Source organism: Topomyia yanbarensis, chromosome 2, assembly GCF_030247195.1.
Source record: "Topomyia yanbarensis strain Yona2022 chromosome 2, ASM3024719v1, whole genome shotgun sequence".
In the NCBI taxonomy this organism is placed as follows: Eukaryota; Metazoa; Arthropoda; class Insecta; order Diptera; family Culicidae; genus Topomyia; species Topomyia yanbarensis.
In genome coordinates this window covers 431,793,178-431,819,835 of record NC_080671.1, presented here as the reverse complement: position 1 = coordinate 431,819,835, position 26,658 = coordinate 431,793,178, and the positions used below count along the sequence as shown (strand labels likewise).

General features: G+C 43.4%; 2 protein-coding genes and 1 long non-coding RNA gene across 6 annotated transcripts in view; 2 read left to right on the top strand and 1 right to left on the bottom strand.

Moving 5' to 3' along the window:
* The window catches only part of LOC131680995 (zinc finger protein 62 homolog), a 46,025-nt gene that overhangs the window by 3,171 nt on the left and 16,196 nt on the right, over positions 1 to 26,658 (bottom strand). Inside the window, exons 4-5 of the mRNA XM_058961703.1 lie at positions 18,990 to 19,153; positions 17,456 to 18,931 (exon numbers count right to left, since the gene is read on the bottom strand). Coding sequence (XP_058817686.1) covers positions 17,456 to 18,931; positions 18,990 to 19,153 — 1,640 coding nt within the window. The remainder of the gene's footprint in view (positions 1 to 17,455; positions 18,932 to 18,989; positions 19,154 to 26,658) is intronic.
* LOC131685435 (zinc finger protein 62 homolog) lies at positions 20,342 to 22,776 on the top strand. Of its 3 annotated transcripts, none has more exons than XM_058969137.1 (3): positions 20,342 to 20,481; positions 20,532 to 20,779; positions 20,842 to 22,776. In XM_058969137.1, the coding sequence occupies exons 1-3, from the start codon at positions 20,479 to 20,481 to the stop codon at positions 22,661 to 22,663; spliced, it is 2,073 nt and encodes a 690-aa protein (XP_058825120.1). In that variant the 5' UTR covers positions 20,342 to 20,478; the 3' UTR covers positions 22,664 to 22,776. The 3 variants fall into 3 exon arrangements, with proteins under 3 accessions (XP_058825120.1, XP_058825121.1, XP_058825122.1); XM_058969138.1 differs by having other exon boundaries at positions 20,392 to 20,481; positions 20,554 to 20,779; XM_058969139.1 differs by having other exon boundaries at positions 20,413 to 20,481; positions 20,539 to 20,779.
* Positions 24,769 to 25,990, top strand: LOC131685465 (uncharacterized). 2 transcript variants are annotated; one of them, XR_009304810.1, is made up of 2 exons: positions 24,769 to 25,338; positions 25,391 to 25,990. It is a non-coding gene; the product is annotated as an uncharacterized LOC131685465 (long non-coding RNA). The 2 variants fall into 2 exon arrangements; XR_009304809.1 differs by having other exon boundaries at positions 25,381 to 25,990.

The following is a 26,658-nucleotide window of genomic DNA, read 5'->3' as shown; positions in this document are numbered from 1 at the left end:
TGACATATGAACAAGCATATTGGGGATAGACCACTAGTGAAAAATTGTTCCCAAGCCTGAGGGGTAACCCACCAGCAATAAGTGTTTGGGACCATGAATAAAAGGTAGAGCTAGTGTTCTGGATTGCCGGATCGATATTTTAAGCACAGAGAACAGACGTCCATCTGCAGCATTCAACTTGTGTAAAATCTCTAACGGTTTCGAAGGTAGTTTGGATATCTAAACCAGGTGCGCTACTGTCGTCATGTTTTTTTGTGGCTGAGTGCGACAGAATTGACAGCGGTTATTTCTCTACCCAGTCAAACTAGTCCGGAACCGATTCGGACTTCCAGCATGAATTCCAGCTCAAATGCGTCAACCGATAGAGTCGGAATCGGTTGTTTTCTTTGAGCTAGATTCCATGCAGAATCCATCCAGGATTTCGAATCGGTTCCGGAATCGATTTGACGGATAGTTGGGATAGGTTGGTGTGGCGGCGCTACTGTTTTTAGTATATTAATTCAAATGTTTACACACGTTTTTTAAATATTTTTGTTCGATCATGGATGTCTGTTCTCTGTGTTTTAAGAGAATTCCCTCATAATGTTATGTCTGTTAGTCTGTGGCTATATCGTCATTCAGGACTTTTATACAATTTGCATAAAATCACAGAGAACAGACGTCCATCTTCAGCATTCAACTTGTGTAAAATCTCTAACGGTTTCGAAGGTAGTTTGGATATCTAAACCAGGTGCGCTACTGTCATGTTTTTTGTGGCTGAGTGCGACAGAATTGACAGCGGTTATTCATCTATCCAGTCAAACTAGTCCGGAACCGATTCGGACTTCCAGCATGAATTCCAGCTCAAATGCGTCAACCGATAGAGTCGGAATCGGTTGTTTTCTTTGAGCTAGATTCTATGCTGAATCCATCCAGGATTTCGAACCGGTTCCGGAATCGATTTGACGGATAGTTGGGATAGGTTGGTGTGGCGGCGCTACTGTTTTTAGTATATTGCGCACTTCCCACCAACCTGGACTCCGCACTTTCAAAGTGCGAGTGATCAAACTGCTACTGAAAACTGCGAGCTGTCAAAACACATGTATTTCACGTGATAGAGATGACACTTTCATAGACAGAGCAGTCGAACTATCCAGTCTATGAGAAGAATTTAATAGAAGAGTAGTAAGTGCGCAGTGCGGTTAGAATCCAGTTTTTAGTGCCACAAACTGTGGAAATGTGCAACGTCTACCAATACACACACCCCCAGCAACTGTCTATACCTTCGTTTACATCACACCTTGCGCCGACCGCAGAAGAAGAGAGAGAAGATAAAACAAAATCATTATTCTAAACCAAGCGCTTCCCGCGATAAGTTGTACCTTTTAGTTTCTCCTTATTAAACGATTGTTAAACGTAGTTCTCGCGTGTGCACTGTTTCTCCTGTTGTTCCACTCCGAATCCCATACGCTGGTTTCCACATCGGTGTTTCTGACTCTGCCGTCAGGTTATGGGCCCAGCGGGATCGGTGTGAAGATTGAATGACCGTCGTTTTTTTCGGAGCGGTGCATTTTTTTTTATTGGCACGTGTGCAAGGAGCAGAAAAGAGCACCGCGAAAGACTCGTGTTCGGACGAACACCATTTTGTTTTTTTTTTGTCCGTGAGCAAGTAGTAAACACTTTGAACCGGCATGGTTGATGCCAAGTTTTCGATTCCCAAGCTCAGCGGAACGAATTGGGCTACGTGGAAAGTGCGCGTGGAAAGCTTATTGTGTCGAGAAGACTTGTGGGACGTCGTCGCGGGTGATATTCCTGCTGAAGCGGATCGTAATGCGACGTGGAAAAAGGCCGATCGAAAGGCGAAAGCGACACTCGTGCTGCTACTTGAAGATAGCCAGCTTCCCCTGGTGAAAAATTGTGTTCATGCTCGCGATGTTTTTGTTGCGTTAAAGGCGTATCACCAGAAAACTTCCCGTTCAGTGCGCGTTTCGTTATTGAAGAAACTGTGTTCCACAAATCTTTCGGAGCGTAGTGATTTGGAGCATCATTTGCTCGAGATCGACGATTTGTTCGATCGATTGGACGCTGCCGGAACGGCCCTCGACTCGGACACTAAAATTTGCATGCTTCTTCGAAGTTTGCCTCCTTCTTTTGATGGACTTGTGACAGCTCTCGATAGCCGGTCAGGTGATGACATCTCGTTGGATGTAGTGAAATCTCAATTAATGGATGATTACCAGCGACGGCTAGAACGGGAAAACGGTGCGCGAAAAGTGGAAAAGGCTATGCGATCTGCCGAAAGCTACCCGAAAAAGGAGACGAGGATTTGCCACTTCTGCAAGAAGGTTGGTCATCTTCGTAAGAATTGCAGGAAGTTACAATCTTCCAAGAAAGAAGAAAACCCACCGAAGAAAAGTGACAGTGCGAAGGCTAAAGTGGTCCAGAGCGACATGAAAGGCATAGCATTCACAGTCAGTGATGATAATATTCGATCGTGGGTTATCGACAGTGGTGCAAGTGCACATATGACAAACAATAAAACATTTTTCACTTCGTTGAAACAATTCTCTGGAGGTTGGATTACCCTTGCCGACGGAAAGAAAACCCAAATTTGCGGCGAGGGCAGTGGTGTTGTATGCGGAATAGACGGTGACGAAAAGCCGATCAGAATTAACGTTAGTGAAGTTAAATACGTCCCGGGATTGTCGACCAGCTTGATCTCCGTAGAGAAGTTGGCACAGAAGAATTTGGAAGTATGTTTTAACAGAGAAGGTTGCCGAGTAGTTGATTCGAGAGGGTCTGTCGTAGCGACGGGTGTTCGTTACGGTGGTCTGTACCATCTTCGTCAAGCTGAATGTTCAATGCAAGCAACGGTAGGTCAACATAAATCCGACTGCCAGCATCAGTGGCATCGTCGTCTCGGCCACCGTGACTGGACTGCGGTCGAGCGCCTTCTCAAGGAGGATCTAGCCACCGGAATAAAGGTGAGTGATTGTGGTCTAAAACTGGTTTGCGAAAGTTGTATGGAAGGGAAGGCTGCCAGAGCTCCTTTCCCTGCTGTTGTCGAGAGGAAAGCGACTCAACTGCTGGACATTATCCACACTGACTTATGTGGGCCGATGAAGACAACTACACCGAGTGGCAACCGGTACGTAATGCACCTAATCGACGATTACAGTCGTTTCACCGTAACAATCCTGCTGAAGCACAAGTGGGAAGCAACGCAGAACATTATCGACTACGTGCGGTGGACTGAGAATAATTTTGGGCGTAAGCCGCGTGTAATTCGTTCTGACGGTGGGGGCGAGTTTGACAATAAGCAGCTGAAGAGTTTCTACAAATCTGAGGGGATCCAACCCCAGTTTACCACTGCTTACTCCCCCCAATCCAACGGTGTTGCCGAACGAAAGAATCGTTCGATCAATGAAATGGCGACCTGTATGCTCGTCGATTCAGGACTCGAAAAAGTATACTGGGGCGAAGCCGTTCTAACCTCTACCTATCTGCAGAACCGTTTGCCATCTAGATCCCTCACAAAAACTCCATACGAATTATGGTGGGGTCGGAAACCGGATCTCGGTCACTTGAAGGTGTTTGGGAGTGAAGCCTTCGTCCATATTCCTGAATCCAGGAGGAGCAAACTTGATGCGAAGGCGAAGAAACTTTATTTTGTTGGCTATTCGATGGAGCACAAGGGCTACAGGTTTCTAGATCGAGAGACGGATTCTATAACCATCAGTCGGGATGCGCGTTTCATCGAACTTAGAAATGGAACTTCATCTGTGGAATTTCCTGCTTCGGTTCCGGACGATCCCGAAGAAGAGATTAAGCTACTACCGTTCAAGGAGGAGCCTGATAAGAGTGAAGAAAAGGACCATTCGGCTAATGAAGAAGATTACGATACTGCTAGCCAGGACGAAAGTGAATCTTGTGGAACTCGACGGTCAATGAGACGGAATCAAGGAGCTATTCCAACGCGGTTCGATGATTTTGTCGTGGGTATAGCGGCATGTGCTTTCGAAGAACCGGCAAGTTACCGAGAAGCTGTCGAGCATCCGGAGTGGCGCAGTGCCATGGAAGACGAAATGGACTCTCATCGTCGCAGTGGCACTTGGGATCTAGTACCGTTGCCAAAGGGGCGCAAGATAATTGGTTCCAAATGGGTATTTAAGCTTAAGCGCGACGAAGCGAATGAAGTGGTAAAATTCAAGGCGAGAGTTGTGGCACAAGGATACACTCAACAGGTTGGGATCGATTATGATCAGGTGTTCGCACCGGTTACTCGGCAAGCAACGCTACGGGCATTCCTGACAGTAGCCGCTAACCGGAAGTTAGTGGTCCGTCATTTAGATGTTAAGACGGCGTACCTTAACGGAACTTTGGAAGAAGAAATATTCATGCGCCAACCCCCCGGCTTCGCTGTAGTCGGACAGAAAGAACTGGTGTGCCGGCTTAAGCGAAGTATTTACGGGTTGCGTCAGTCGGCGCGATGCTGGAATCGAAAACTGAACGATGTTCTAACCAAGTTGGGGTTCAAAGCGTCGTCAGCGGATCAGTGTCTCTACGTTAAGAAAACTGGTAAAGTTGTGGTGTTTCTGTTAGTCTACGTCGACGATATGCTTCTCGCAACGACGGATGAAGTGGAGTTGCAACAGATCTACGAAGACTTGTCCAAACAATTCGAAATTACTTGTCTGGGAGAGATACGACACTTCCTTGGCATGGAGGTGCGCCGCGTGGATGGAGTTTTTCAAGTCCGACTGAAGCAGTATATCGAAAAATTATTGAACAAACACGGAATGGATCAAGCCAAGACCGCGAAATCTCCTATGGATTCGGGGTATTTGAAGTCTCAGGAAACCAGCAAGTTACTTGAAGATGCAACAATGTACAGGAGTTTGGTTGGCGGATTGCTGTATCTATCAGTAATTGCCCGACCGGATATTGCAGCTGTAACGGCGATACTCGGCAGAAAATTCTCCGCACCAAACGAGGCGGATTGGACCGCTGCGAAGCGCGTTTTGCGCTACTTGAAAGAGACAAACGGATGTTACCTTCAATTGGGCGGAAAAGTTAATCAACCATTAATCGGGTATTCTGACTCCGATTGGGCCGGCGATCCCCAGAGCCGACGATCAACGTCTGGTTCCGTATTTTACTTCGGCGGAGGAACAATTTCCTGGGCTAGCCGTCGGCAGTCATGCGTGACACTCTCATCCATGGAGGCGGAATACGTCGCGCTTTCCGATGCTTGCCAAGAGACCCTCTGGTTGCGGCAGCTACTGCGTGATTTCGATGAGCTTCAGGACGAGCCAACCGTCATGAAAGAAGATAACCAAGGGTGCCTGGCGTTTGTGAAGACTGAGAAATCAAGTCGTCGGTCGAAACATATTGACACAAAGGAGAAGTTCATCCATGAGCTGTGTGAGAAGAAGGTGATCAAATTGGAATACTGTTCAACTGAACTTATGGTGGCTGACATCATGACCAAGCCTTTGGGTCCTCAGAAGCACGAGCAGTTTTTGCAGATGCTTGGGGTGGTGAACGATGTGTGAAGCGGATACCCGTTGAGGAGGAGTGTGGAAATGTGCAACGTCTACCAATACACACACCCCCAGCAACTGTCTATACCTTCGTTTACATCACACCTTGCGCCGACCGCAGAAGAAGAGAGAGAAGATAAAACAAAATCATTATTCTAAACCAAGCGCTTCCCGCGATAAGTTGTACCTTTTAGTTTCTCCTTATTAAACGATTGTTAAACGTAGTTCTCGCGTGTGCACTGTTTCTCCTGTTGTTCCACTCCGAATTCCATACGCTGGTTTCCACATCGGTGTTTCTGACTCTGCCGTCACAAACAATATTAATTCAAATGTTTACACACGTTTTTAAAATATTTTTGTTCGATCATGGATGTCTGTTCTCTGTGATAAAATGTTGATGTGTATGAAAGGAAGCCGGAATAGATTCAGCAGCACTGTTTTTTATCATGTTTGTAAATATTAAAAATGCTCTTGACTGGCAAAATGACCAATCAGAAGCTGGTTCAATATTGAGGTTAGCACTGGATCAAATCAAAGAGAATAGGGAAAGAGACGAATAGTGTGAAGCAAAAAATACCTTATTGAGCAGACCAATTGAGCAATGTAAATCAATATTACTCATGCTCTCTTATTCTTCACTTTGCGGAGGGGCAGTATTGTACACGACGCAAACCTATTTTGATGAAAAACAAGATTTGAAATTATGTTTTCCGCCGTATAGAAATTAAAAATTTTGATAGCATTTTGATAAATCATGGTTGTAAATAATTATTATGAACTAGTTTGAGAATATCTTCGTCGATTGTATACGAAATGAACAGGTTGTGGTACCCCTCGATCATACGTTGTTACCCGCAGGGATGCCAAGTGCTTTTCCAAAAAATCTGTAATATTTTTTTTAAAAAGTCTGGAATTGTCTGGATGACCCAAATTCTTTAGGAAAAGGTGCATTCCTCACCGATGGCTAATTTGTTACGTTTTACTAATGAAACATGTTTGTATATTAGTAAATATATCGGCTTACTAAAAATTTGGTGATTGCGCTGCTAATCTGGAAATGTCCAATGCTTGATTTTCAGCATAGATCACATTGATTAAATTTGAATCTCAGAGTTTCCAGAATATTGGACTGCTGGAACTTCTAGATGATATAATTCGGCAAAAAATTTGTTGACTTTCACGAAAAAACGGTGGTATGTTGTGTTTCCAGCTTTCTCAAAAAGTGGTTTATGAAACTTATTTTGTTATTTTTCAAATTGTCTGGATAAATCTGGACAAATTCCATAAAATCTGGATCAGACAAACATAAATCTTTATGTCTGGACGAGGCTTGAAAATCTTGATGAATCCAGATAAAGCTGGAAGCTTGGCACCCCTGGTTACCCGGTCAAACCATTCGGAATATGATTCGGAATCCTGAATGGAGTCAGTATGGATTCCAAATCAAATGCAACAACCGATTCTGAGTCGGAATCGGTTGTTGCATTTGATTTGGAATCCATAATGACTCCATTCAGAAATCCGAACCGGTTCCGGAATGAGTTTAACTGGGTAGTATTGGTACGTGTTCGTATCTCACACTGCGCCCAAGCACAGGCAACACTGCCCAGTTAAGCTCAGCCGGAAATGAACCGGAATTCTGGCTGGTTCCAGTTCGTATTCCGGCTCCAGTGACACAACCGATTCTAGTTAGAATCGGTTGTGTCACTGGAGCCGGAATACGAACTGGAACCAGCCAGAATTCCAGTTCGTTTCCGGCTGAGCTTAACTGGGTTACTTCACACCTCGTGTCAATCGGTTGGGATAGTTGGTTACCACATATTGGCGACGAGGAAGGATTTCTTTTTACGGAAAAAAAATTGTTGAAGCAGAAAGCAAATAGTACAATTTAAGAAAATGCAGGTAAGGAACAAAGTTTTACTCGATACTGTTTGTTTTACGTCGCGAAAATGGGCCGGATTTTTTTTTTTATTCCGACTCACGAAAAGACGCCATGTTTTTCTTCGATGTCTAAGGCCAATGATTCAATTAGGCAATCCATTAGACGTTTGTTTGACAATTCAGCGGTGGGTTCTGTCAACTCGTCTACTCCTGCGAACAGAAAAACTCGCCCGACAAACAATTTGGTTGGTCCGATTCGTTTGATGTTGAATCGAATCAACGATATTGTCGGACGTCGCACCCCTCCGAGTAACGTCAGAATAAGTAAACAAGAAATAATCAGCTGATCAGAAACGTCTCATGGATTGCCTAATTCGTTGGGAGATTTTCATAGAGATATCAATGATTAAATTTGTTGAAAGCTAGACCCGTAGACAAAATAAATGACTTTTTCCTTCGCATTTTTTTAGGAAACTAATCAAAATGACGCACAGAACCAGGTCGTGCTGTTGCAAACTACATCTGCATTTAATCCAGCGGCATACAATTTACCTCAATTTCGGTTCAAACATCTTCCTTTCTAGGAAGTGCGCAGTGCCTGGAACGGATGGATTCGGTGATTTGAGCGTGTGATGAAGGCCTCGAGTATCACGGACGGTTCGATGAAAAAGATTCAGTTACTTGCAATGGGAGGATTAGAGTTGCAGAACGTTTTCGACGGTATTCCGGGAGCCGACATGGAATCAGAGGAAAGCGCCGATCCATTTGCAGCGGCAAAAACGAAACTGGATAATCATTTTCCCCAAAGCAACACGAGAGCTTTGAAAGGTATTTGTTTTGGATGATGTCACCTGAGACGGAGGAACCAATTGAAAAATTTGTCGAGTCCAGCAAAAGGCAGAAAAATGTACCTTCGGGAAAAGCGTGCTGGAAAGTCGGCAAATTGCGGTGGTAGATAAGATCATACAGTTTGCGCCAGGGGACCTACGAGAAAAACTTCTAGAGAAGGAAAATTTGACGTTGGATGAGTGTACAAAAGTCGTCAATTCACATCAAGCAGTAAAATATCAGGCGTCAAAAATGAACGGAAAATCTGCAGTCCAATTATCTACAGACGTGCAGAGAACGTACACGAATTTAAGCAGGACAAATTTTGGGCAACCAGATTCGTTTCACAGAAATTCCCCACGTTGTACTAAATGCGGATGCAACCAACATAAGACAGGCGAAAGATGCCCGGCTGTTAATCAACTTTGTGTCCGGTGCCGTGGAATAGGGCACTTTAAAGCTGTTTGTAGAAGCTCTAGTCGTGGATCGCTAGAGTCCTTTCCAGCACCAGGTCATTTGAAACGTTCATACCCTTCACCAGCTTCCCGCAATACGAATGTTTTTAAAAAACCGAGGAGCGTGATGCACATTGAAACTCCAGAGGACAACAACGAAGGATCAGATGAAGAAGAGTTGCCAGTATACAACGTTGGCGATACCAACGACGAACTCATTCAATGCAGAGTTGGAGGAGTAAACATAGAGATGTTGATTGACTCGGGTTCGAAATTGAATTTAATTGACGACACGACCTGGCAAACAATGAACATGCGAAATGTTAAAGCAAAAAATCTACGAACGGATACGAGTAAGAAATTTCTTGCATACGGAAAAGTACCTTTGAAAGTAGTTGTCTTTGACGCAGAAATTGAAATATTGGGAACCGATAGAAAACTGGCAGAAGATACTACTTTCTATGTTATAGAGAAAGGATAACAACCGCTTCTCGGCAAAATATCAGCTCGTCAGCTGGGAGTTCTGCGAATCGGTTTGGGATCCACAGAAGTGAATCATGTGGATGTAGCGAAACATCATTTCCCCTATATTCGAGACGTCGAACTCACATTGCCGATTGATCGAAGTGTGCCACCAGTGATTCAACCGCTCCGTAGGTGTCCTGTACCGCTATTAGATAAAGTAAAGGCCAAATTGGACGACCTTCTCGCTCAAGACATCATAGAAGGGGTAGGGAAACCGACGTCTTGGGTTTCACCCCTAGTACCTATTTTAAAGGACAACGGAGATTTGAGGATGTGCATTGATATGCGTAGGGCCAATCAAGCGATACAACGGTTAAACCATCCACTCCCTGTGTTCGAAGAAATTTTACCCCGAATTCGCAACGCTCGATTCTATTCCCTATTGGATATGAAGGAATCATACTACCACGTTATGTTGTCCGAAGGATGCAGGGATGTTACTACTTTTATTACCAACTGGGTATTATATCGATTTAAAACACTCTTTTTCGGCGTTAATTGCGCTCCTAAGCTCTTCCGAAGCTTAATGGAGAGTCTATTGGCGGCTTGCCCCAATCTGGTAGGTATAATAATCATGTAAAAAAAAACATTTTTTTAGACATCATTATCCCATTAGATCGGTTTCATCGACGATTTCCTAGTGTTCGGTGATACGGAGGAGGCTCATGACAATGCGTTGAGGACAGTCGTTCGTAGGTTCGAGGAACTCGGGGTTCAACTAAATCACCAAAAATGCAAGTTCAAACAGCTAGAGGTTGTTTTCTTAGGGCACAGACTTTCAGAGAAAGGAGTTCTTCCGTCAGACGATAAGATCCGGTCTATTTTGAATTGTCGGTCTCCGAAGTCGAAAGAAGAGCTACGAAGCTTCCTTGGCTTAGTAACTTTTGTGTCACGCTTCATCCCTGATTTAGCGACGTCTAATCATCCATTACGCGAACTTGTCAAACAATCCACAAATTATGTTTGGAACCGGCAACATGAAGATGCTTTTAATTTAATAAAACAACGAATTGGATGCCTAGAGCACCTAGGTTACTATGATCCAACAGATCGAACCTTAGTAGTAACCGACGCATCCGGCGTTGGTCTGGGAGCGGTCCTCATACAACTTAAGACGAATAATCCAAGAGTCATTAGCTTTGCGTCCAAAAGCCTTTCAGAAACGGAGATGAAATACCCTCCGATTGAAAAGGAAGCGCTCGCCATTGTGTGGGTCGTTGAACGATTCAGAATCTATTTGATTGGCATCACGTTCGAACTTGAAACTGATCATCGACCGCTCGAGACAGTGTTTACTAAAACCTCCAGACCGACTCTTAGGATTGAGCGATGGCTTCTACGACTTCAAGCTTTTTTCGTTCAACGTAGTTTATCGAAAAGGATCGGCAAATTTAGCTGATTATCTATCCAGGCTGGCTTCTCACGTGGATGACCCTTCCTGGAATGAAGAGTCAGAGGTTTACATACGCAGAGTTGCAGTAGAAACGTTGGTTTTGTTAAATGGTGATGGTGCAGAAGAGTTCGATAAAAACACAGAGATTGAAATAAAAGCTATCCAAGAAGCCGCGGCCATCGACATTTCAGAAGTTGTGGAGGAAACTAAATGCGATGAGGAACTAGGTACAGTGCGTAAAGCGATAATGTCAAGCAATTGGGGAAGCTCGACACTAAAACCATATGCCCCATTTCAGAACGAATTAAGTTACATGGTTATGCGAGGTTCAAAACTAGTTATACCACGAGCCCTCCGAGACCGGATGTGCCAAATAGCACATGAGGGTCACCCTGGCCAATCTGCCATGAAAAGTCGTTTGCGAGATAAATGCTGGTGGCCAAACATGGATAAAGAAATTATAAAACTTTGTGAAGCATGCGAAGGTTGCCGTTTAGTACATTCTGCAAATCCACCGGAGCCGATGAGCCGACGATCTATGCCAGAAAAGCCGTGGATTGATTTAGCCATTGATTTTCTCGGCCCATTACCAAACGGGGAATATATTCTCGCTGTGATTGATTATTTCAGTAGATATATGGAACTTGAAATAATGACCAGAATTACAGCTCAAGAAACAATTCAAAGATTGAAGAGGATTTTCAGGACTTGGGGTTATCCGAGGACAATTACTTTGGATAATGGAAAACAATTCGTCTCGAAGGAATTTGAAACATTTTGTGAAAAGCTTGGAATCCATCTGAATCACAGTACACCTTACTGGTCACAGGCGAATGGTGAAGTGGAACGCCAAAACAGATCGGTTAATCACATCTTATAGTCGTGATCGTATGATGATGAAGGAATTCGCATCATAAATTGGGACACTGGGTTTGCAAGTAATACTGCTGTGGACGAATTGATGGAATTGGAAAGTTATTTTCATCGCGAAGAAAATTGTACCCCTTTGACCCACAAGCAAAACGGTATTCAAAACTGTCCGAAACTGTCTTATCGCTCCACTTTTTTGCTTTCAAAATATTGACTTGATCTGGGTTCAATAACTTTGAAGCTGCATCCTCTTTATTGCCGGAATACTTTTTCATACGGGTTATTTTCTGTCGGAATAGCTTTATGCTTCTACTCTGCCGGATATTCCGTTGTTTGAGACCGTTCAATTTTCGGACAAGTCTGAGAAATGCGAAGAAAAGACAAAATTAGGATTAAAAATGCCTTTTCGTCAAAAAAAATAATCGATTCAATTACTTTTCGATCGTCTTCGATGATCCAGAGCGTCCAAAAATGCTGTCAACGTTGTTCCTAACGATTCGTTTGAAATGGTCATTGAACCCACAGACGGATTCAAACTTACTGAATCCTGTTAAAGATAAAATATGCACTTTTCAGCTTACTATGTAAATGATTGAGTGTCAAACCGAAGCACAGTCGTTGGTACCCTCAGTAGAATATAAATCCGGTACGTTTTCGTAAATCGGAACTGAATTTGGGAGCCTCAAAAGTCTGCCGTTTTCCGATATACGATAAAGATCATCGTAGTTGAAATGGAGCTGAAAATATTGTCAGCACTGAGAACTGACATCCCAACAAACATTTCGTGGTTTTATAAACGTTTTAACAGTTGCTTTATTCAGCTCTAGCTGAACATTGGAAGTATACGTGTAATCATATATCGTTTATTCCACCCTTAAACATCCGGGATTTGGAGAATTTATTCAGCTTGTCTGATTAAGACACATGAAAGAACAATTCTTCAGCACGTATACAGCCTGAAGAAAACCACAGTTCAGCTTTACCAATAAACCTTTTCGTTACCGCTATTCAGCTGAGAGAATTATCATAGGAAAATTGTTAAAAAAGACATTTATTTCAGGTTACACACGCCATCAATCTCTTTGAAAGCCATATTCTTTTATTAGTGTTACGTTACAGTTAGAGAAAAATTGTATTACATTGTTGGATATCATATCACGTACCTGGGATCCGAACCAGCAACCTGTTGAATACTAAGCACTTACCTTACTGTCTGCACCAATCTTGCATACATCGAATGCTTAAGATTTCACCGATGTACCGACAAGTCTAGGCTGCTGAATAGAGTCTGTACAAAGGCTACAGTAGCCTTCTATAGATTTGAGTGAACCTAGTTGGCTTGGGTTCGAATCCCAACCTACGATAATTTTTTTATTTCAATTTTTTTTTAATTATTAATTTTTAGAACATTCGGGAATTTTAAATTAGATAATTTATTTAATTCAAAAATGACTATTATAGTCGTTTTTGTTTCCAAGGTGAGGAGGTGAGTCACAAAACATTAAGATAAGTAAAAATGGGTGTTATATGAAAGTGGTGGTAACTGAATGATGGATTGAAGTCATTTATAATTCTAAGGTGGCAATCTCAATTACCACTCCCTGCCAAATGATTTTCTTTCCATTGTGATTTTTTTTGGTAAGCGGAAGTCGCTGTTCGAATTCAATAGTTTATTTATTTATATCAACTACGTTCGCCAGCGTGAATAATCATTTCATTGTACCTTTGTTTGCAAGTCGATGGATAGAAAAAAATCATGGTAACAATGCTGGTGTCAAAAATTTATAGCGACGTTGGAACAAAAAGTTTCTCTTGTTTTCAATATGATAATATTCATGTTTCACAAGTAAACAGACCGTTTCGAATTAAAAGGTAAATTTACATAAACGAGGGCGCGTGTGATTTGGTAAGCTTGTACATTGAAAAACTGTAAATCGTGTATTTCCCCTGGTGAGAAATCAGTAGATATAAAAAACTAAATAAACTTTCTTTATTTCTTTATTCATTTATTGATCTATTGCTCCTTAACTGTAATATATGCAAAACACCTCAATTGGAATATACCGAAATAATAAAAAAAATCCTTCACTTAATCGTGAAAAAAAATATTGTGTGTGTATTGGGACTCGAACCCAGGTCGGTGGCCATTCCTCATGATTTGCTAATCGCGCCAATTTTTGTAGTAGTTACAATTACCTTTGTTAAACACATAATTGAGCTAAAAGTCATAGGTGGTATAACGGCAAATGTAAAGGTAGAAACAACCTTTTGAAGACATGTAGTGCAGCTTAATGATTAAAGGTAATACTATTGGTAACAGCATCGTTTATTCAACTCGCAATTCAGTCTAATTAAGATGGTTGAATAAAAGCTTTAATATTGTCGCTATTACATTTATTAGCAGTATAGTTCAGCCTAGTTGGAACTGGCGAATACTGGATTTTAAATAGGCTGAATAAACTGTTGATGTTTAAATAGTTCAGCGAAAGTTTTATTCAGCTTACATAACCTTTAATCTGCTTTAAATCAACACGTAGTCGTATAGTTCAGCTCCTAATGTTTGTTGGGATCCAAGTAAAGTTTTCAACTTGTGTAAGAAATAAAACTGTCACTTTGAAATGACAACAGCAAATAGCAACTTGCCACTGGCCGGCGCTTCGATCGGCCAGCAATCGCTATACGGGACTTGTGTGCAAACTTGGATTCAATGGTGACTCACGCATGCGAACCTGTATGCGATGGTGATTTTCAACCTATTTTCATTTAAATGTTTACACAGGTTTTTCAGAAAAGTTTGTTCCAGGTTATATGTCTGTTCTCTGTGTTGTCAGTTATGCATAAAATCACAGAGAACAGACATCCATGATCGAACAAAAATATTTAAAAAACGTGTGTAAACATTTGAATTAATATACTAAAAACACTAGCGCCGCCACACCAACCTATCCCAACTATCCGTCAAATCGATTCCGGAACCGGTTCGAAATCCTGGATGGATTCTGCATGAAATCTAGCTCAAAGAAAACAACCGATCCGACTCTATCGGTTGACGCATTTGAGCTGGAATTCATGCTGGAAGTCCGAATCGGTTCCGGACTAGTTTGACTGCCCTCTAAGAACGGTTGGTTTCAAAATCGTCCAATAAAGGACGTTCGTTGGACCGTCCAAATAACCGTTCAACGAATGTCCATCATTGGACCCGTGTTGAACGATTTTGAAACAATTTTTTGGACGTCTCAATGGGTGGGTAGAGGAATAACCGCTGTCAATTCTGTCGCACTCAGCCACAAAAAATCATGACGACAGTAGCGCACCTGGTTTAGATATCCAAACTACCTTCGAAACCGTTAGAGATTTTACACAAGTTGAACGCTGAAGAAGTCTGTTCTCTGTGATAAAATGGTTCCAAAGTAACCAAAATGTCTTTCGCTGCAAATCCTGCAATTATCAGAAACGATGTTTTCATCTAGCTTACTTCAGCCTTAAATCCTTTTTCGCTGGAAATCGAAAAAAACTTATATTCCGAAACCCCATCAATTGGTTTCTACAAAAACTCGCGACGCACATCATTTTAATTTTCACCGAAAACAAAATTATTATCGATCACGACACGATGCGAATTCAAAACGAAATTAAAGTCATTTAAAATTGTCATGTCTTAAGTCTTTGGTGGCTGGGCAAAACTAGAAAAACTCTAGAAAGAGAACTGCGGAGACTCCATTTTGGATCGATTGGATTCGCGTTTAGCTGTCAAAAACCGAATCCAATTGAACAATTCCAGCCCCCTGTTAGGCAGCCATTTCCCAGTGAGCAAATTTTCTGGCAGAGACCGCCCCGGTCAAACCATTCGGAATTTGATTCGGAATCCTGAATGGAGTCAGTATGGATTCCAAATCAAATGCAACAACCGATTCTGAGTCGGAATCGGTTGTTGCATTTGATTTGGAATCCATAATGACTAATTCCCAGTGAGCAAATTTTCTGGCAGAGACCGCTCTGCTAGATTTCTGTAAGTCTTGGTTTGGCAGCCCTGTCAGATTTCTGCGCGTATCCTGTCGGGTGAGTTGAGCTAGGGCGAACTCGGTTTCGCTCGCGTTTTCTGGCAAATTTTGACAGGAACCAAGCAAAACCCTGGCATAACTCGGACACAAACTGTGCAAAGATCCTGGCAATTCCTACCTGGTAGAATTTATCACGAATCGAGCAAAACATCTGACAAAGATGTGGCAGGAAGCGTGCAGAGATCTTGGCCGTACATTTCTGGTACGATTATGGATAAAAGTGAGCAGCATCGGTTGGTTTAACCGCTTCTGTCAGAAACGGTTGTTGCATTTGAGCGAATTCGTTGTCAGAATTCTCGCACAAATCGCGCAAAATACTCGCAGAAACTCTGCCAGCATCAATTTCGCTTTGCTCAACTTTTGCTAACTTTCTGCTTGCCACGCTGACCGGGTTCCCAGTGAGCAAATTTTCTGGCAGAGACCGCTCTGCTAGATTTCTGTAGGTCTTGGTTTGGCAGCCCTGTCAGATTTCTGCGCGTATCCTGTCGGGTTAGTTGAGCTAGGGCGAACTCGGTTTCGCTCGCGTTTTCTGGCAAATTTTGACAGGAACCGAGCTAAACCCTGGTATAACACGGACATAAACTGTGCAAAGATCCTGGCAATTCCTACTTGGTAGAATTTAGTACGAATCGAGCAAAACATCTGACAAAGATGTGGCAGGAAGCGTATACAGAGATTCTTGGCCGTACATTTCTGGCTCGATTCTGGATAAAAGTGAGCAGCATCGGTTGGTTTAACCGCTTCTGTCAGAAACGGTTGTTGCATTTGAGCGAATTCGTTGCCAGAATTCTCGCACAAATCGCGCAAAATGCTCGCAGAAACTCTGCCAGCATCAATTTCGCTTTGCTCAAATTTTGCTAACTTTCTGCTTGCCGCGCTGACCGAGTTCTACCAGCATCAATTTAATTTCGCTTTGCTAATCTTTTGCTAACCTTCTGCCAGGGCACGCTGACTGGGTTTGGGCAAAACCTCTGTCTGTGCCAGTAAAATTTGGCATAATGGCATCCCTGCACCAACACCACAGACAACAGACATCCGCATGTTCGAACCAATTAGCCCAGTAAAGTTCAGTCGGAAATGAGTCGGAATTCCGGCTGGCTCCAGTTAGTATTCCAGCTCCAGCGACACAACCGATTCTAACTAGAATCGGTTGTGTCACTGGAGCCGGAATAGTAACTGGAACCAGCCGGAATTCCGACTGAACTTTATTGGGCTGGTAGCTCACAATAGCCCAGTCACAGAGAACAGACATGCATGATCAAACAAAGATGTAAAAAAAATTTGTTTAAACTTTTGAATGAATATACGTTTAAGCACTAACGCCGCCGCACCGACTTATTCCAAATATCCGTTAAATCCATTCCGGAACCGGTTCAAAATCCTGAATGGATTCTGGCTCAAAGGAAAAAATCGATTCCGACTCGGTTGATGCATATTTGCATTTGGTCCAACAAACGTGCTTCATTGGACAATTTTGAAACCAACCGTTCTTAGAGGGAGCTCGTTTACAACCACAGATGCAAAATCAAACCATAGGATGTTTTTTTCCTCACGAAATAATTCACCGCCTTTTCTTTTTTTAACGGAAATAGGTCAATGACACGAAGCGGTCACTGTAGGAGTTGGAGCGTTTTAAGATCCCAGTCTCTAAAAACAAATCCTCGTCGACCTAACCCATAAGAAATGATAAAAACAATCGGTTTTTATTAGTATGTTATATGTAATACAAAGTTTTATTTTTCATGAAAGCAAAACATTGTATCTTTCTACTGTATTCTCGGGAAATGTAATTTTTTCTATCCCGAATTTCTGGAAACTGAAAACTATCCGGAATTGGATGCTAAGAACAATACTTTTTAGGCATACGCGGATCGAATTCTATAGACGCTACGTGACTACGCACATGGGTCACATATTTACTATTCTCCAACCGGATCTTCGCCTTCCTCTTCGACCGCTACCAATTCTTCTGGAACAGGAAGCTCCAAATGTGTACGCTTATGCTGTACCAACAAACCCTTACTAATAAAACCCTTTTCGCACAAGTCACACTGAAAAGGTTTCTCGCCGGTGTGGATGCGTTCGTGTACAATGAGCACGCTTTTTGAGACGCATCCCTTCCCACACACGCCACACTGGTACGGACGTTCGCCTGTGTGCAGTAGTGCATGAATTCGGAGGTACGACTGATACTTAAACCGCTTACCACAGATGTCGCAACCGAATGCTGGTATACTGGAATGAACCGGACCATGATTTGCAAGCGTAATTTTGTCTACAAACGTTTTGGGACAAAATTCGCATTTGTACGGCCGCTCGGTGCTGTGGCTGAAAAGCACGTGCCGTTTGAGGCGAGGTAAATCCAAGTAAGCTTTGTCGCAGACTTCACATTTGTGTGCTTTCTCATCGGTATGAATGCGTCGATGATTTACAACATCTGTGCTGCGGAAAAACTGCTTGCCACAGATGTCACATTTGTGCGACCGTTCGCTATCATGAGTCGCTGTGTGCCTTTCTAGGCTACTATTGTAAAGGAACTGCCTGCCACAAATAGCACATTTATACGGTCGCTCACCGGTATGGTGACGCATGTGACAGTTGAGGTTGTAACGCTTGATGAAATCTTTGCCACATGTGTCACATTTGTAAGGTCGTATTCCGGTGTGTACATTCATATGGTCTTTAAGATTATTCGCATATGGATATTCTTTGCCACAAATTGGGCACTTGTGTAAATCTTCGGTGTGGATACGGCTATGCTCCGCCAGATTTTTGCTGTTGGTAAACTTTTTACCGCAAACTTCACATTGCCATTGGTAGGCATGCTCGCCGCTGTGGGTTCCAACATGATACGCAAGGCTAGACGAATGTATAAATCCTCTGCCACACACGTGACACTTGAGACTTTTTTCACCAACGTGGATGCGCATGTGTGATGCAAGGCTAGCACTTCGGACTAATTCTTTGCCACAAATATCACATTTACAAGAATTCGCTTTGCTGTGAACCTGCGTGTGAGTCTCCAGATCTTTGACCCGACGGAAAGTTCTGCCGCAGACATCACATTTGTGCGATCGTTCGCTGTTGTGAATGCCCATGTGATTCCTTAAATTACTGTCGCGAGAGAATCCTTTGCCACACACTTCGCATTTGTACGGTTTCTCTCCAGTGTGGGTAGTGATGTGTGCAGCGAGGGCACCTTTAGATGAAAATGCATCCTCACATAATGTACATTTGTGCCGAGGTTTGCGAAAATGTCGTTTGCAGTGTCTAGTAAGAAGCTTGCTCTTAAGAAATGTTTTCCCACAAATACTACATCGATGGTCGGAACTAGTTTCGTCGGTTAGTAAAATGGTTTGCACCGGAGGAGTAAAAGTATTTATCGGTAGTTCGTTGCTAGAATGTTATTGAACATATAAGTGGGACTATTTATTAAAACAACACTTTTACAAACCTGTTGAAGACTTTCTTCTCTGCGCTGCCCTGTTCAACTTTAATGTTAGTTAGCTCAGGATGGAGATCATTGTCGCGTTTGATTATTGCACTTGGGTCCCGTGGAGTGAATGTTTCTGTCCAAGCTGCAACAACACCTTTATACTCGTCCTGCATTCTAGCCAATTAATTATTCAATCAAAATAGCAAATTTGTTTTGCTAGCTCACAAGTTTTCGTACAACGAATACATTAAAATTAGAAATCGATCCTGAATATTGATTACTGATGCTTGAAATTTGCGATTTCATTCAATTTTCTTTTCTTTCCATGAAAATATACACAAAAGGTGAATTTGTCGATTGTCACTTTATCAGTCAGGTCGACTGATCAGTCATAAATGTTTGCGTTACTGCGTTACATTTCACTGAGAAGCCCAAAAAATTGTATCAAAATGACCCAGTTAAGCTCAGCCGGAAATGAACCGGAATTCTGGCTGGTTCCAGTTCGTATTCCGGCTCCAGTGACACAACCGATTCTAGTTAGAATCGGTTGCGTCACTGGAGCCGGAATACGAACTGGAACCAGCCAGAATTCCAGTTCAATTCCGGCTGAGCTTAACAGGGGAGGACGTTTACCCAGTAAAGCTCAGCCGGAATTGAACTGGAATTCTGGCTGGTTCCAGTTCGCACACGGGCTCCAGTGACACAACAGATTCTAACTAGAATCGGTTGTGTCACTGGAGCCGGAATACGAACTGGAACCAGCCAGAATTCCGGTTCATTTTCGGCTGAGCTTAACTGGGTATTGAACGGTTAAGGACGATTCAGACGATACATCAGCTTCCGTCAATGTCAACGGAACGTCACCGTTCCGTCAGGATAAGTTACATGCAGTTAAATGGAGGCATTCACACACAACATCAACGGCACGGAACGTTTTGACGTACGGCATGTGTGAACGGACGCAAGAGGAAAGTATTTAACTTATCCTGACGGAACGGTGACGTTCCGTTGACGTTGACGGAAGCTGATGTATCGTCTGTATCGCGCTTTATATGGACGTCGTCAAACGTTGGTCCAATCAACCAAATCACGTTGTGTTACAAGCGTTACCTTTGGAGCCCCAGAACTGGAAGGAGTATACCCAGTTAAACTCATTCCGGAACCGGTTCGGATTTCTGAATGGAGTCATTATGGATTCCAAATGAAATGCAACAACCGATTCCGCCTCAGAATCGGTTGTTGCATTTGATTTGGAATCCATAATGACTCCATTCAGGATTCCGAATCAAATTCCGAATGGTTTGACCGGGTAGCTGAATTCTGGCAGCGCCATTTTGATAATTTTGACAGCTGCCGGAATCCTGACGGATTTTTGCTGGCTGCCCGTTTTTGTTCCAAGCGGGTGGAGCTGGAGTCAAATCAAAAACGTCAAAATACGACAACACAACAACGCAAAGTTAAATTTTAGTAGTATATTGTTGTAATGTTTTCGATAGTAATCTGAGACATGGTAATAATTGATTAAAATATTTGGATAGATGATGTTAGATATCCGCTTAGTTCATAGATTTAATTGGCACAGGCATATACGGTGCGGATAAACGACGGAATAAACTGAAAATGTCAAGTAACGCTAAAGAACAACCTGATCAATCGCTCAATGTAGATATCAAAAAAGAGAAAGATGAAGTACAGCTACATGCGATGGGAATTACTGCCGTAAAGGAGGAGGCCAACTTCTACCTAGATAACTCAAAGGAGAACCAAGTTGAAGAAAAGTTTAAAAATCTACCAGGAGATTTTGAGTGGTTTGTATAAATTTATCGTTTTGACACAGCATCGCCTTTATCTTACCCTCAAATGGTTTTAGTCCTGCGCTTCTGCAAACCCAGTCATATCCTTTAACAGATGGTACACATCCCGATGGGTTTCAATCATCCGAGGATCGTCCCCACAAGTGTGACATTTGTGACAAAAGCTTCGCTAAGATGTACCAGCTGACTGGTCACATGCGTATTCACACTGGCGAACGGAAGCATGAATGTGACATATGCGGTAAGCGCTTTTTGACCAGCAATCACCTAACCAGTCATAGACGCTGGCACACCGGTGAAAAACCGTTTGAGTGTGAAACCTGTGGAAAACGGTTCCCTCAGCGCGAAGCTCTCGCGTATCACAAAAGTATTCACAATACTGAACGTACGCACAAATGTGATATTTGTGGTAAATTTTATCTTCGCAAGCGGGATCTCATCGTTCATGGTCGTATCCATAGCGCGGAAAACCCGTACAAATGCGAGATTTGCAAAAAAGAATTCAAACATCATAATAGTCTTGCGTATCATGTGAGTATTCACAGCGAACCATCATTCAAGTGCGAGGTCTGTGGTAAAGGTTTTCGAAGGGAAAAAGAATTGTTGTCCCACAGCACGATGCATTTACAGGAAAAATCGTACATATGCACCATATGTGGCAAAGGATTTCATGACGATAAACGTCTTGCTCGGCACACGCTTATCCATAATGACAACAAACCACATAAATGTGAACACTGTTCTAGAGTGTTTCGAACCAAAGTAGAGCTAACGAAACATACTCGTGTTCATACTGGCGAAGAGCCGTTCCCTTGTGACGTTTGTGGCAAAGGATTCAAAGATGCAGGTTACCGAGCACTACACATGCGGATGCATACCGGGGAAAAGCCACATGAGTGTACACTTTGTGATAAAAGGTTCTATTCCAGTAGCGGGCTGTCAATGCACATGCGGAGCCACATCAGCGAAAGAGATCATAAATGTGACGTTTGCGGTAAAGGATTCCAAACACCCAGCCATCTTGCTCAGCACGAGCGCATTCATACGGACGAGCGCCCATTCAAATGTGAAATTTGCGGTTTAGAAACGGCGCAAAGTAGTTACCACGCTCGCCATATGCGCCGCCATGCCAAAGGCCGAGCTTACAAATGCGATGTTTGTGACAAAGGATTTATGACTCAAAGTTACCTGAATCTGCACATGCGTTTGCACACTGGGGAACGACCGCACGCTTGCGATGTCTGTGGGAAAGGATTTACTGGGGTTTCGCTTCTCAACCAGCACAAACGCATTCATGTTGAGGATCGTCCCTTCAAATGTGACATTTGCGATAAAGGGTTCATCAGCACAAGTAACCTTAAAAAACACATACGTTCCCACACGGGCGAACGGCCGTACAAGTGTGAAATTTGCCTGAAAGCATACAGCTCAAGTAGTGCTCTAACACAGCACATACGCAGCCATACCGGTGAACGGCGGCATAAATGCGACGAATGCGGGAAAGAATTCTTCAGGAAGGGACACCTCCAACATCACAGACGGGTTCATACCGATGAACGACCGCACAAGTGTGACATTTGCGATCGAGGATTCTTCGAGGCGCACGAACTTATCGTCCACAAGCGCACCCATACGGGGGAACGACCGTTCAAATGTGACATCTGTGGCAAAGCGTACACGAGAAGTAGCGAGCTTAATGTTCACAAGCGTATTCATACCTATGGAAAGCTGAGCAAATGCCCGACCTGCGGAAAGGAGTTCCTACAAAGCGAACATCTAGCAGTGCATCAGAAGGAACACGAGCAGCAGAGCGAAGGACTGGTGTGCACGCTGGAGACGGAAATTAGCGTTAAAAGGGAAGATGAGGAAGTAAGTTAGGAGTAATGTAACGCTTCCACGCTATGAAATGCGAGGAGTATGTACTATATCATTAAATTTGTTTTATAAGCACGATGTATTATGTATTAGATAAATGAAAATAAATTGCCTGACCCAGAATCGTTAGTAAATATATGGTTGGATTGATTCTATCATATTTGCCCGAATGACGTTCGCCCGACCGAGGAGCTCAGAGATCAAAGGAAGAAGTATGGACACGTTTTGAAAGACACTGAGCTTCGTGTGCTAGAGCATGTGGAAAGGCAAACCTGGTTAATTAGCTCAAGGTGAATTAAAGGCGAGTTCAACTGGAAATCAGCCGATACAGATAGTGTTCAGTGGATCGATTGGTAATCCAAACCCGTAATCGTTGGGCAGCAGATTAGATCTACGGGTTATCAGCCACAGCAGGTGACCAGCGCAAGATCAACGGCAAGGGCGATCCGAAATCAACTGTTGCCGTGGACGTTGAGTGCCGGACCGACAGCAAGTTCGACGAAAATCCACTGCCACAAATTAATGTACACGAGGTGTGGCAGGGCGCTGAAGTTCTAGCACAGAAGTTGATGTTGCTAATACAGTTAGTGCTCAACCTTCGAGTCAAGTCGAGCAGACGCGTTTAGTATCGCTGGTCATCGGAAGCCGTGCATTTTTGAGCTTGTATTCACTCGCCGGCAATAGGGCATCGCCGGCCCGTTTCTCGAGTGAATTAATCGCGATCAGTGTCAAAATGAGACGTCGCGAAAACACGTTTCGCATTGATTATGCGCATCTACCACGGAATTGGTCCACAATGACTGGGCAGTGCGTAAGCCTCTTGTACCTGAAGGCATAAAATAGACCCCACTTGCGGTCCTTAGCTTCCTGCCCAGTAACTCCTAGCCCTGGCCTCCTCGTGGCGTCGACTGGAATACGAGTAACCTTAGTGAAGATCGGGTAACCAACCCCGGTGGGAACTTTGGTCGTATGCTGGCAGGGAAGGGGGGGGGGGTACCTTTCTTCGGAAGGTGTAAACCTGTCCTGGTGCCCAGGTGGGACCTTAAGCAGTCCTGGCACGATGGCCCACCGGCGAGACAGGTGGTTGGCGTAGGCCCTATAAGCCATCCCTTAAAAAATCCACATAACGAACAATACAGAAGAGAATACGACCCAGAACAATCGGCAACGACCTAGGCGACGAATAAAGGATCACGATTGGAAACTCGGAACATGGAACTGCAGATCGCTCGGCTTCGCAGGATGTGACAGGATAATCTACGACGAGCTACACCCCCGCAACTTCGATATCGTGGCGCTGCAGGAACTTTGCTGGACGGGACAGAAGGTGTGGAAAAGCGGGCATCGAGCGGCTACCTTCTACCAGAGCTGTGGTACAACCAACGAGCTGGGAACCGGCTTCATAGTGCTGGGCAAGATGCGCCAACGTGTGATCGGGTGGCAGCCGATCAACGCAAGGATGTGCAAGTTGAGGATCAAAGGCCGTTTCTTCAACTACAGCATCATCAACGTGCACTGCCCACACGAAGGGAGTCGCGACGACGAGAAAGAAGCGTTCTGCATGCAGCTGGAGCAGACATACGACGGTTGCCCTCTGCGAGACGTGAAAATTGTCATCGGCGACATGAACGCACAGGTAGGAGGAGGCAATGTACAGACCGGTGATCGGGCCTAACAGCCTGCATCCCATATCAAATGACAACGGCCAACGATGTGTGAACTTCGCAGCCTCCCGTGGAATGGTAATCCGAAGCACCTTCTTCCCTCGCAAAGATATCCACAAAGTCACCTGAAGATCACCGGACCAAGTAACAAAAAATCAAATCGACCACGTTCTAATCGACGGTAGATTCTTCTCGGACATCACAAACGTCCGCACTTATCGCAGTGCGAATATAGATTCGGACCACCACCTGGTTGCAGTATGCTTGCGCTCAAAACTTTCGACAGTGCATAGCTCTCGTCGAAGCCGAACGCCGCGGCTAAACATCGAGCGGCTACAAGATGGCAGAGTGGCTCAAGAATACGCGCAGCAGTTGGAAGTGGCACTACCAACGGAAGAGCAGCTAGGCGCACCTGCCCTTGAAGATGACTGGAGAGATATCCGATCCGCCATAGGTAGCACCGCAGCCACTGCACTAGGTACGGTGGGCCCGGACCGAAGAAGCGACTGGTACGACGGCGAATACGAGCAGTTAGTCGAAGAGAAGAATGCAGCATGGGCGAGAATGCTGCAACACCGCACGAGGGCGAACGAGGCGCGATATAAACAGGCACGGAACAGGCAGAACTCGGTTTTCCGGACCAAAAAGCGCCAGCAGGAAGACCGAGATCGCGAAGCGATGGAGCAGCCAACGACACGACTAGACACTGGCATTCCAAAACTGTATCGAAAATCCGACTACCCCCCAGTGACTCAGGTAACTGGTAATGTCAAATATGACATTTGGTAGAAAATGCATGAAACTAGCAGCACTTATGAATCTGTTATTTTCTTTTAACAATCTGCTCCTATAGTTACCGTTGCTTCTCCTGGTTACTATCACTCATTTTTGAATAATAAAAAAATACAGTCGACAAATTCCGGAAATTATAGGGATGATATCAAGGAGCGTAATAATTGTATATAGTGTCATCAACGTTGGTCCATCGTGTGTGATACGGCGAAAGCTTCAAAGGTACTAGAATAGAAAGTCGTAAAATGTTAATAATTTGTGCAGTTCTTTATAGGTTTGGAAATTTTCGAATGGGATTCATCATAACAGATTGACAAAGTTCACGTACTAGCCAGTCGACAGGAACCTTTGTTTTTTTCATGCACGACGTGGTGATTGTAAGTCTTCTGATTGAATCTGGTTAATGAACAGGTGCAGTATTGTCCTAGCAGTGTGTCAGTAAATCAGCCAAAATCTCTTATTTAGCGACTTAAAAAAAACATATTTTTACTAGAACGATGTATATTGGTCGGGCGATGGCTCCTCAAAAGGAAACCTGTGATCCATTCGTTTGTACGAAAAGGGGCTGTGGCTAGTGTTTAAATGGGCGGCAGCGACTAATGACATGTAAAATATGATGCTGAAAATATTGCCATTGTACGGGACTAGGAAGTAGACTGAAACTAAAGCAAAGACAATCCAGGCATTCCGGTCTCTATACTTAGTTTCGACGAAGCTGTCACGGAAGCGATGTGCAATTTTCATCGTCATTACTATAAGGGCCAAGATAGGCGCAGATCTAAAAACAAATGGAGGGAGCAGTAATAAGAATTTAAATAAAATTAGTAGAACATTTGGTTTGAAAATAAAACAAATTGTATTGTATTAACTATCAGCCTTGTGGTATCTCACTAGTTACAGAAAGATATCTATTTGAAATTTCACAAGTTGAATATTACGGAAAACAAATCCAGAAACCTCCCCTGGATCCACTATTGCATTACTAACACTATGGCTGAGCCAACCGACCGCTTTGCCAAAACTTACGGCACAACGAAATCTCAGGCCTAGAGTTCAAAAAAAGTTTTCTATCAAACAACTGCCCTTACATGCATCAACTGCCCTTACATGCATCAACTGATGGAATGTAATGTTCGTAGCTGGGTCCTAAGAGAAGAGAAACAGGCTTCCTTCTCTTCTTAATTTTCTTTACTAGGCCCCACCGTAAATCTAAAGACAACAAGCATCCATCGTTGCCAGATTCCTTTTGCATGCTTTTCACAGACTGGAAATAATTGTACCTCAAAGATTACACCTCAATAAGAATTCACAATACTATAGCTGCATTTGAAAATTAAATTTTATTTTCATTCATGTCTCTCTTAACAGTTCACGTAGCTATACCGTCACTCAGAAGTTTTATTCAATTTGCATTAATTGTTGATATGTATAAAAAGTAGCCAGAATAGATTCAGTACCACTGTTTTTCATCTCGTTCGTAAATATATCTTGTCTGGAAAAACAACCAATCAGAAGCTGGTTCAATCTTGAGGTTAGAGCTGG

Excerpts from the sequence above, each read along its gene's own strand:
- LOC131685435 (XM_058969137.1), top strand. Across the intron at positions 20,780-20,841 it reads CTACCAGGAGATTTTGAGTG|TCCTGCGCTTCTGCAAACCC; the intron begins GTTTGTATAAAT and ends AAATGGTTTTAG.